The sequence below is a fragment of the Xenopus laevis genome, chromosome 7L, assembly GCF_017654675.1.
Source record: "Xenopus laevis strain J_2021 chromosome 7L, Xenopus_laevis_v10.1, whole genome shotgun sequence".
Lineage (NCBI taxonomy): Eukaryota > Metazoa > Chordata > Amphibia > Anura > Pipidae > Xenopus > Xenopus laevis.
In genome coordinates, this window is record NC_054383.1 from 14,123,121 (window position 1) to 14,134,271 (window position 11,151).

The 11,151-nt window shown below is 41.0% G+C and overlaps 1 protein-coding gene across 1 annotated transcript in view; it reads right to left on the minus strand.

Annotated features, from left to right (window-relative positions):
• Positions 1 to 10,858, minus strand: part of wdr11.L (WD repeat domain 11 L homeolog) — a 52,819-nt gene extending 41,961 nt beyond the window's left edge. Inside the window, exons 1-7 of the mRNA XM_018225134.2 lie at positions 10,674 to 10,858; positions 4,568 to 4,679; positions 4,059 to 4,212; positions 3,422 to 3,595; positions 2,572 to 2,758; positions 2,171 to 2,336; positions 39 to 153 (exon numbers count right to left, since the gene is read on the minus strand). Of these exons, the coding sequence (XP_018080623.1) occupies positions 39 to 153; positions 2,171 to 2,336; positions 2,572 to 2,758; positions 3,422 to 3,595; positions 4,059 to 4,212; positions 4,568 to 4,679; positions 10,674 to 10,759 (994 nt within the window). The 5' untranslated portion in view covers positions 10,760 to 10,858. The remainder of the gene's footprint in view (positions 1 to 38; positions 154 to 2,170; positions 2,337 to 2,571; positions 2,759 to 3,421; positions 3,596 to 4,058; positions 4,213 to 4,567; positions 4,680 to 10,673) is intronic.
• Between the last annotated feature and the right edge of the window lie 293 nt (positions 10,859 to 11,151).

An 11,151-nucleotide genomic window follows, 5' to 3' on the forward strand; every position in this document is an offset into this window, starting at 1 on the left:
GATTTATTGCTATGTCTTGTCCTACTTTCTATTCTCACCTGTCTCTTCATTTGGTGCTCCTGAGCCAGCACAGCTTTGCCTTGCAACACGCAGTGTTATACAGCCATTTTCGTGCAGGCAGAAGAGCACGTCCCTCTGAAAGCAGGGGATCACCTAGGCAGGAAAAGATGATTTAAAGAGTACTTCATTTGTAATTTAACACTAAATGTGTTAGAGAACAGCCTTTTTTTTAACTAGTTTGTCTTTTAAATTAGTAGCCACCTTCTATTTCCTTTTACCAGGTTGCAACTGAAAATGCAATCTGATTGTTAGGGAGTCACTGAGCCCAGCAACCAAATAATGTTACTGTAACTTTTTATTGCTTATTTTTCTTTTCAGGCCTCTCCTATTCGTCTGCCTGTCTGTCATTTAAACTACTGCTTTATTGCTAGGGTACTGGACCTTCGTAATCAGATAATAGCTGCATCTTTAAACCAGAAAGCTGCTGAACAAAAAATATAAATAATTAAAAACAAAATAAATAAACTAATAAGATAGAAATAAGACTAATTGCAAATTGTCTTAACATATCAGTTTACACATATTAAATTAAAGCGAACTTCCCTTTAAAATGATACTTGACACAGACATATTTTAAAGGTGAAATCAACTCTAAAACCCGTATCCCCCTACCCTACATAGACCCTCCTCCCCCCAGCCTAAGTGTTTCAGGCATCGGAGTTCACGGGCGCCATCTTCAGCTGCTTCAGTAATCTTCATAATAGGGATGCACCGAATCCAGGATTCGATTCGGGATTTGGCCTTTTTCAGCATGATTCCGATTCGGCCGAATCCTTCTGCCCGGCCGAACCAAATCCTAATTTGCATATGCAAATTAGAGGCGGGGAGGGACAATGTTTTCCCATTCCCACCCCTAATTTGCATATGCAAATTCGGATTCGGATTCAGTTCTGTATTTGGCAAAATCTTTTACGAAGGATTCGGGGGTTTGGCCGAATCCAAAATAGTGGATTCGGTGCATCACTACTTCATAATGAGACCGGCGATTCACAATTTTTGTGAGTTTCGGCACATGCGTAGTTGTTGTGAGACAGAAAATTGCTCCAACTGCGCATGTGCCGCCACAAAGGGCTCATTCTGAAGATTTTCGAAGAGAAGAAGATAGCGCCCATGAACTCCGATGCCTGAATCTGCACCGAGGGGTAAGTTAAACGTTAGGGGCATTTGCCCGGGGTAACACTTAGGCTGGGGGGAGGAGGGAGGGGGGTCTATGTAGGGTAGGGGTTTTTGTACTTTAGGGTTGAATTCTCCTTTAAGTGAGGTTGTCATTGTCATCCTAAGGAACCATTGTGCTGGGAAATAAAATTGATCCTGTAATCTGTACAGAACTTGCACTTCATGTACAGAGGAATGCTGCCAGCCAGACCTCCGACATAAAGTGCAAAAGCAACATGCACTCTGTCTGGGGTCTTTGTAAAGGTCCCCCTAAAAATCAGTTATTTTTCTTCCCTGTGCAATAGTGAGGAAAAAGTCATATCTAATAATACACACCGCTTTTTCTCTGCTGGCATATTTCCTACAGCGGATAAGAGCCCCAACCCCTGTGCTGCCTGCCATTTATTTAAATGCAAATTGCTAATCACAAGCGGAACATATCAGGGGAACCATTTATTAGCTTATTTGTAACCTGCCTTCTAGTAGGGAGGAATGCAACCTCAAGTAGCAAAATAAACTAATTTTCAGGAGCGCCCAATGACGCTCCCGTCTCCACCACTTCCAAGATGGCGGTGCCCATAGCCTCCTCGTCGCCGGCATTTGGCGTGAAAATTCAAAATAATAAGATGTTGAGGTCACGGGTTCAATGCCCGATTATAGGATTTGTTTGTTGCATTCCTGGGTGTTCCCGATTCCTGGACTTTTTGACGCTGCCTGAACCTTGACTTTGCTCCTTCTCTGCCTGCCTATTGAACTATAGCCTAGAATTGACTATGTTTACTCCTGATCCTTTCTGGTTACCATGAACTTGGACTTTAACCTGAGGCTTCCTCCTTGGTCCGGACTTCTCCGCTGGGAGCTGATAGGCCCCTGACACTAATACCACCTCAGCATTACACAGTGTGTTATCTGATCGATTTCTTTTTTAATGACTAAAGGTAGACACATATTATACCTGCAGGAATGGAACGCCTGTCCTCTCAATGGCTACAACTCCAACTGTCTGATTGACTTCCAAGTCCAAGATAAGAATTTCCCGGGGGTAGAGGAGCAGCATGTGATTGCGTTTAGAAGGCAAGTAGGAGAGTTGCAAGCATTCGTTGAGAGTCACAGCTTCAGCACTGAAACAATCAGAGAAATGTATCTGTAATCATCAGCAACAGCAGCTGTACCACTGCAGGGCTTTATCATCCCAACACAGATGCACCTGATTTACTGCTGAACATCAACACAAAGGCAGGTCCCCTTTAAACCACAGCAAACAACTTATATCTTTCCAGCTGCCTCAGATTTTCTCCCAGTTCTGAACTCTGTTTATTTAGGTATGTAGGTAGTACATAGAATTCTCATTCTCACCTGGGCTTCTCATTGGTTATAAGAATCTTCACCTTGTTCAGAGCTTTCTTGGCACCAGTAGCTGTTACTGGTTTGGTGTGTACGGGGCTGGCATGAGGGCTGGAAATATACACCTTCCTTCCGCTGCTTGTTGGAGGTTTAGATGGAGAGAAGTCAGAGACGAATACAATGCCCTCACTGGTGAGCACTATAGGAAGAGACAGAAAGCAACAAGAACTGAAGTATTAACCACAGTTAAAAGACCACACAGACATCAGCGCTAATCAGTGCTAAAAACGGTAAACTCCCCCAGAGAAGTTATAAAAAGCCTTTGATGATGAGGGCCACTTATAAGTTAAAAAAAAACTGTGGCGCCAGGGCACCCCATAAAAGATTTTAAAAAAACATTGGTGGTCAGGGCCTCCCTTCAAGTTAAGAAAAACCCATTGGCATGAGCCCCCCCCTTACAAGTTAAAAAGAAACATTTGGACAACAGATAATATTAAAAAAAAACATTGGTGGCAGGGGCCTATAGAGTACATTGGTGGCTAGGGGTTTAATAAAATAAAAACACACTGGTGTTGAGTGGAACCGAACTTATGGCTTCAGGATCCTTTCGAGCCTCTTTGGGTCCTTTTGTGGCTTTTTCTGGACTTTGGCTCTTTGGGACTTTGGCTCTGGGTACTGGTACATCTAATCTGAATAAAGTCTGTCTGCCTTACCTTCTAATATCTAACTGAACATGAATGACAATCTTCAGCTGTTATTAAAGTACAATTAACAAAACCCATCCCAACAGCTGGATGCTGGGAGATGAACATATCTTATCTAAAAAAAAAACAAATATGGCCTCACTTCAGAGATTACTCACATGCAAGCTGGGAGGGCTGGAAGGGGTTGAAAGAGAAGGACAAGATGTTTTCAGCATAACTCTTCTTCCAGAGTTTGGTACCAGTGTCTGCGTTCCACAGAACAATGAGATTGGGAGGATGAACAGCCAGAAGAAGATCACGGGAGGCGTCCTGACTCCAAAGCCACTGCATGTCTCAGGGAATTAGAAAGGAAAAAAAAATAAACATACATATATATATATATATATATATATATATATACACACAGTATATATATATATATATATATATATATATATATATATATATATATATATATATATATACACACACACACTGATACAATCCTTAGGTCTGGACGTATCATCTCTCATTCCAACCATCATGCTTCTAAGGCAAAAGCTCTGTGTGTGTGTATATATATATATATATATATATATATATATATATATATATATATATATATATATATATATATATATATATATATATATATATATATATATATATATATATATATATAGGCCATTAGGGGTCCCTTTATGTTCTAGATCCTAGGGCTTGTTGCTGCCGTTGCACCTCCCCCGCTCTGAGCAAGTTGAGACTGGAGGGTCCGGGTTGGAATTTCAATGTTGTTTTCACGACATGTACACTTACCATGAATGGGCTTTGAGTGTTCCTGTATTTCGCACCTTGTTGTGCCACTCCCCACATCCCAAACGATAATCTTCCCATTGGCATCAGCTGACGCTAGCCGCAAGGAATAAGGGGAGCCCATGTTGTGGTGATAGTTTTCTCTTGCCCATTTTACCTGTGTGTTGAAAGGAAAATGGGGATGAGCAATACATTGGGGTTTATCAAAAAGTGAAGTTAGAGATCGCCACAGTCCTCTAGAGTGAAATTTCGCCACTCTCCATTCATTTCTATAGGATATGAGTATTTATCAATGGGTGAAAGTTCATTCTTTGATAAATACGCCTTTCAAAATCCCATAGAAAAGAATGGAGAGTGGCGGAATTTCACACTAGAGGACTGTGGCGATCTCTAACTTCACTCTTTAAAGAATATACCCCATTGTCTGATACCAAATTCAGCCAGACGACCTCAACGGGTACAAGGGAGCAGCACTAGCACCAACTGCTTACACAGGAGTCAGTCATCCTTACCTTAACCACGCTGGCTTTGTGCTTTTCTAAAACCTGAATCGTCTGTGCAGAGTTTGAATCTACCACAAGTACAAGCGTGTGACATCCATATGCAATGAGACCTTGGCAGCCCCTGGTAACGAAGAAATGGATTGTCAAGCCAAAGTAACATGTCAAATACACTCCCAATGGATCCTGCTTTGTCATAATATAAACACAGAATATGTAACAGAACATTAGTGATGTGCGGGTTGACCCCCAAACCCACGGTTGACTACTGGTTGGGCCGGTTCAGGTTGGAACTTGGCCAACCATTGTGGGTTAGGGTTGGGTGTATCAGGCTGGGGAAGTATACTCCTCCACTTCTTTTGTAGATTCCCTGTCTTGGAACTAGAAGTGAGCACAGAAGTAGCGTAGACAGCAAGAAGACACAGGTGTGGGTTGGGTGACGGTCCTACAATAGCAACATTTTGTGGGGTAGGGTGGGGTGGAGATTGAGTTTTTCTTGACTTGCACATCACTACATTGCATATCTGGGCCTATAGCAGTGATTCATGCATATCATAGACACCTTTCCTTTCTACTTCTTTTGAAGTACAAGTATGGGTTCTGTTATCCAGAATGCTCGGGACCTGGGATTTTCCGGATAAGGGATTGTTCCGTAATTTGGATCTTCATACCGTCATGGGAAAAAAAAAAATTCAAAGCCCATATTGCTGCTCCAGCAGAATTCCGCACTGAAACCAGTTTCTCAAAAGAGCAAACAGATTTATTTATATTTAATTTTGAAATCTGACATGGGGCTAGACATATTGTCAGTTTCCCAGCTGCACCAGTCATGTGACTTGTGCTCTGATAAACTTCAGTCACTCTTTACTGCTGTACTGCAAGTTGGAGTGATATCACCCCCTCCCTTTTCCCCCCAGCAGTCAATAGTAAAATTCAGGTCCCACTGCGAAACATTCAGTTACATTGAGTAGGAGAAACAACAGCTTGCCAGAAAGCCTCTAAATAAACCCAATAGGCTGGTTTTGCTTCCAATAAGGATTAATTATATCTTAGTTGGGATCAGGTACAAGCTACTGTTTTATTATTACAGAGAAAAAGAAAATCATTTTTAAAAATCTGGATTATTTGGATAAAATGGAGTCTATGGGAGGCGGCCTTTCCGTAATTCGGAGCTTTCTGGATAATGGGTTTCTGGATAACAGATCCCATCCCTGTACTGAAACATAAAAATTGAGAAATTATTTGTTCCTGTTGGTGAATTTTACAATAAAGCTGAGTAAAATAACTTAACAACAGTGGTGGAAAGACAGCAGGAACTCAATCTTCGGCTCATGCATAAGAAGACTACAGTGCTGTTACCATAGATTCTTAGACCTTTTTGATTGGCTCTTGATACGATTTGTGGCAGATCAAAGAGCCAGCCACCAGAACTAAAATGGTTAAGTAACAGACCTTGGGCATGGCCATGGCCAAAGGTAAAATATAACCGTGACAGCAGAACGTATTTACTGTGACTGTGTGAATAATTGCTTAATTAAACAGCAAACAAACAGATGATGTTACCGCTTCTTTCTTCTATTCTGAAATGCATTCTGACAAAAACAGGTCATCTATGTAAATCCCACACCAACACTCTTGGTGTTCAGTAGCGACTTCCTTGTCCATAACATTTGCTGCCAATGGTAATACATAATTAATCAAATAATTAAAAAGTTTTTAAAAATGATTTCCCTTTTCTTTGTAATAATAAAACAGTACTTTGTACTTGATCCCAACTACGATATATAATCCTTATTGGAGGCAAATCATTCCTATTGGGTTAATTTACTGTTTAAATTATGTTTTTTTTTAGGAGACTTAGGGGGTCGAGTTTGTGAGGTTTTTTTCTATCTCAATTAAACTCACAACTGGAATGTTTGCTTATTTATGAAAAAACCCGAATGTAAATTGAATGCAATCAGTGGAAAGACTCGAATACCTCTAATTTACAGTGGTGTGAAAAACTATTTGCCCCCTTCCTGATTTCTTATTCTTTTGCATATTTGTCACACAAAATGTTTCTGATCATCAAACACATTTAACTATTAGTCAAAGATAACACAAGTAAACACAAAATGCAGTTTTTAAATGAGGGTTTTTATTATTTAGGGAGAAAAGAAATCCAAACCTGTGTGAAAAAGTAATTGCCCCCTGAACCTAATAACTGGTTGGGCCACCCTTAGCAGCAATAACTGCAATCAAGCGTTTGCGATAACTTGCAACGAGTCTTTTACAGCGCTCTGGAGGAATTTTGGCCCACTCATCTTTGCAGAATTGTTGTAATTCAGCTTTATTTGAGGGTTTTCTAGCATGAACCGCCTTTTTAAGGTCATGCCACAACATCTCAATAGGATTCAGGTCAGGACTTTGACTAGGCCACTCCAAAGTCTTCATTTTGTTTTTCTTCAGCCATTCAGAGGTGGATTTGCTGGTGTGTTTTGGGTCATTGTCCTGCTGCAGCACCCAAGATCGCTTCAGCTTGAGTTGACGAACAGATGGCCGGACATTCTCCTTCAGGATTTTTTGGTAGACAGTAGAATTCATGGTTCCATCTATCACAGCAAGTCTTCCAGGTCCTGAAGCAGCAAAACAACCCCAGACCATCACACTACCACCACCATATTTTACTGTTGGTATGATGTTCTTTTTCTGAAATGCTGTGTTACTTTTACGCCAGATGTAACGGGACGCGCACCTTCCAAAAAGTTCAACTTTTGTCTCGTCGGTCCACAAGGTATTTTCCCAAAAATCTTGGCAATCATTGAGATGTTTTTTAGCAAAATTGAGACAAGCCTTAATGTTCTTTTTGCTTAAAAGTGGTTTGCGCCTTGGAAATCTGCCATGCAGGCCGTTTTTGCCCAGTCTCTTTCTTATGGTGGAGTCGTGAACACTGACCTTAATTGAGGCAAGTGAGGCCTGCAGTTCTTTAGATGTTGTCCTGGGGTCTTTTGTGGCCTCTCGGATGAGTTGTCTCTGCGCTCTTGGGGTCATTTTGGTCGGCCGGCCACTCCTGGGAAGGTTCACCACTGTTCCATGTTTTTGCCATTTGTGGATAATGGCTCTCACTGTGGTTCGCTGGAGTCCCAAAGCTTTAGAAATGGCTTTATAACCTTTGAAATTGAACTCAGGTGTGATAAACCACAGTTAAGTTATTTTTTAACAAGGGGGGCAATCACTTTTTCACACAGGCCCATGTAGATTTGGAGTTTTTTTTCTCCCTTAATAACGTAACCCTTCATTTAAAAACTGCATTTTGTGTTCAATTATGTTATCTTTGACTAATAGTTAACGGTTTTTGATGATCAGAAACATTTAAGTGTGACAAACATGCAAAAGAATAAGAAATCAGGAAGGGGGCAAATAGTTTTTCACACCACTGTATCGTGTTATAGGGTAAAAAACCTTAAATACCTAGAATTTATTGAGTTTTCGAGCACAAACCACAGTAAAAACCTGGAAATGATGAAGACAAAAAAAGGGGCCTCTGCCATTGACTTCTACATAGGGATGCACAGAATCCAGGATTGGGTTCGGGATTCGGCCGAACCGAATCAGAACCCTAATTTTAGGAATGCACCGAATCCAGGATTCAGTTCGGGATTCGGCCAGGATTCTGCCTTTTTCAGCAGGATTCGGATTCGGCTGAACCGAATCCGAACCTTAATTTGCATATGCAAATTAGTCGCGGGGAGGGAAATTGTGTGACTTTTTGTCACAAAACAATGAAGTAAAAAATCTTTTCCCCTTCCCACCCCTAATTTGCATATGCAAATTAAGGTTCGGATTCGGTTCGGTATTCGGACGAAGCCAAAATAGTGGATTCTGGGGTTCGGCCGAATCCAAAATAGTGGATTCGGTGCATCCCTACCTAATTTGCATATGCAATTTAGGGGCAGAGAGGAAATCGCGTCACTTTTTGTCACAAAACAAGGAAGTAAAAAATGTTTTCCCCTTCTCATCCCTAATTTGCATATGCATATTAGGATTCAAATTAGGATTCCGATTCGGTTTGGTATTCAACCGAATCTTTCGCGAAGGATTCAGCCAAATCCAAAATTGTGGATTCGGTGCATCCCTACTTTTACATGATCTTGACAGGTTTTAGCTGGAGTATTTTTGGATTCAGGCTTTTTGCAGCTTGGGGGCATAATAAATCTTGGGGGGGAAAAAAATCGAGTTTTCGAGAAAATTCAAGTCTTTTAGTGAAACTACCATTGAAAAACTTGAATTTTTCGAGAAAACACAACTCAATCTTTGATAAATAAACCCTTAATTATGGTGATCCTCCAAATTATATTAAGAGCCCTTGTTTTGAAAACCTCAGGTCCCAAGAATGTATTGTTTTAAAAAGGTGACCCAATCAGCTCACTAAGTCCACATGCCAGCAAGACTTGAAAAAGTCTAAAAAAAAAAAAAGTTTTTCAATCAAAGAGTATATTTTTTAAAACCAGGGAGCAGCCTGTTGGCTTTGTCAATGACATCAGCCCATTCAGAAATTAAATGGGAAACTCTATGAAATCTCTACTTGCTTAAAGGGATGGTTCACCTTTAAAGTAACTTTTATTATGTTATAGAACAGCCAATTCTAAGCAACTTTTCATTATTTATTTTTTATAGTTTTATAATGATTTGCCTTTTTCTTCTGACTCTTTGCAGCTTTCAAATGGGCGTCGCTGACCCCTTCTAAAAGACAAATACTCTGTTAGGCTACAAATGTATTGTTATTGTTACTTTTTATTATTGATCCTTCTATTCAGGCCTCTCCTATTCATATTCCAGTCTCTTATTCAAATCAATGCATGGTTGCTAGGGTAATGTAGAACCTAGTTACCAGATTGCTTAAGATGCAAATTGAAGAGCTGCTGTACAAAAAAGCTAATTGTCTCAGAATATCACTCTCTACATCAGGGGTCCCCAACCTTTTTTACCTGTGAGCCACATTCAAATGTAAAAAGAGTTGGGGAGCCACACAAGCATGAAACAGTCCCTTGGGTGCCAAATAAGGGCTGTGATTGGTTATTTGGTAGCCCCTATGTTTGACACTATACTTTAGTAGTGTGTCAAATTAAAACTTGCTTCCAAGCCTTGAATTCAAAAATAAGCACCTGTTTGAGGACACGGAGAGCAACATCCAAGTGGTTGAAGAGCAACATGTTGCTCACGAGCTACTGGTTGGGGATCACTGCTATACATCATACTCAATGTTGATTCAAAGGTAAAAAAAAACCCTTTATATAGGCTAGGGATGCACCGAATCAGCAGGATTCGGATTCGGCCTGGCCGAGTCGAATCCTAATTTGCATATGTAAATTAGGGGCGGGTGAGGAAATCAAGTGACTTTTCGTCACAAAAGAAGATTTTTTTTCCACTTTTTGCCTTTCCTGCCCCTAATTTGCATATGCAAATTAGGATTTGGTTCGGTATTCGGCTGAATCTTTCACCAAGGATTTGGGGATTCGGCTGAATCCCAAATAGTGGATTTGGTGCATCCCTAATATAGGCAGCATGGGTTCCTTGAATAAGGCTTGTGTTGACCATACCTTTTTCCTAATCTTGTCATTAAGGAAAAGCCATGATTTGTGTTATTTCCTGCATGAATAAACTGAAGCCACTTTCACTGTCCTGGTTCTGTTGAGTCACTGTCAGCAGTAAAACAAATGACCGTTTCACTTAGAAGCCTAATGAGCTGCTCTTCTCTCAAAGCCCAACAGGGGCTGCAGCTCTGGGAAGGCAGTGGTTTGTTTATACAGAGCTCACCATCACCATTTGAACAAATGACCATGCTTAGGGGTGGAAAGTGGTAATGGAGCTCAAGGAAAACTTCATTTTGCATCAGTGCTTTATGATAGTAACGTATGGAAGCATTCTGAGACCTTATTTAATGTTACCATTTGAAATGAGAAATAAAATATCCAGCCAGGACAGGATCATATCATCCCATTGATACAGGGTTGGTTGACATCTCTGGCACCCAGAGGATATAATTTTAACCCCTCAGTCCTTCCATTAGTCAATGTGACACAGTCTCTCCAGCTGGAGTTTTACCAAGTTCTGACCTCTACCCCGGAAGTAAACTCACCAGTCTAATGCCCCCTTGTTTTGCTGCGTGAGGGCTCCGGTGAGTGTGCGTGCGGACAGCTTGATATTTACGGTAAACGGCATCATGGTTACCCTGCTGGGAGCCGCAGAAGTGACCCGCGGTGTTCAATGGAGGTAAACACAATCCAGCACCTGTCACATCCTGGCAGCCGCTTCCGCATATACACAACGCGCTTCCTGTCTCTGGGATACCGCGGCGGCCATCTTACAATAGGGCAATGCCTAAAAGTCTTTATTTTTCTAAAGAAAGGTGGTACTAGCTTGGAAAAACGTATCATTCATAGTATGGCCCTTCTGCAGCCATTGTGTCTGCGGATATGGGGCTTATTATATACTGTATTTCGGGAGCAAGGCCTGGTTTTTAGGTTGAGACAGAGGGAGGGCAAATTCCCTGACCTGGGCCCTCAAACATTTCTGGGGCACCTGGACAAATATTTACATTTATGACAGTATGTGCC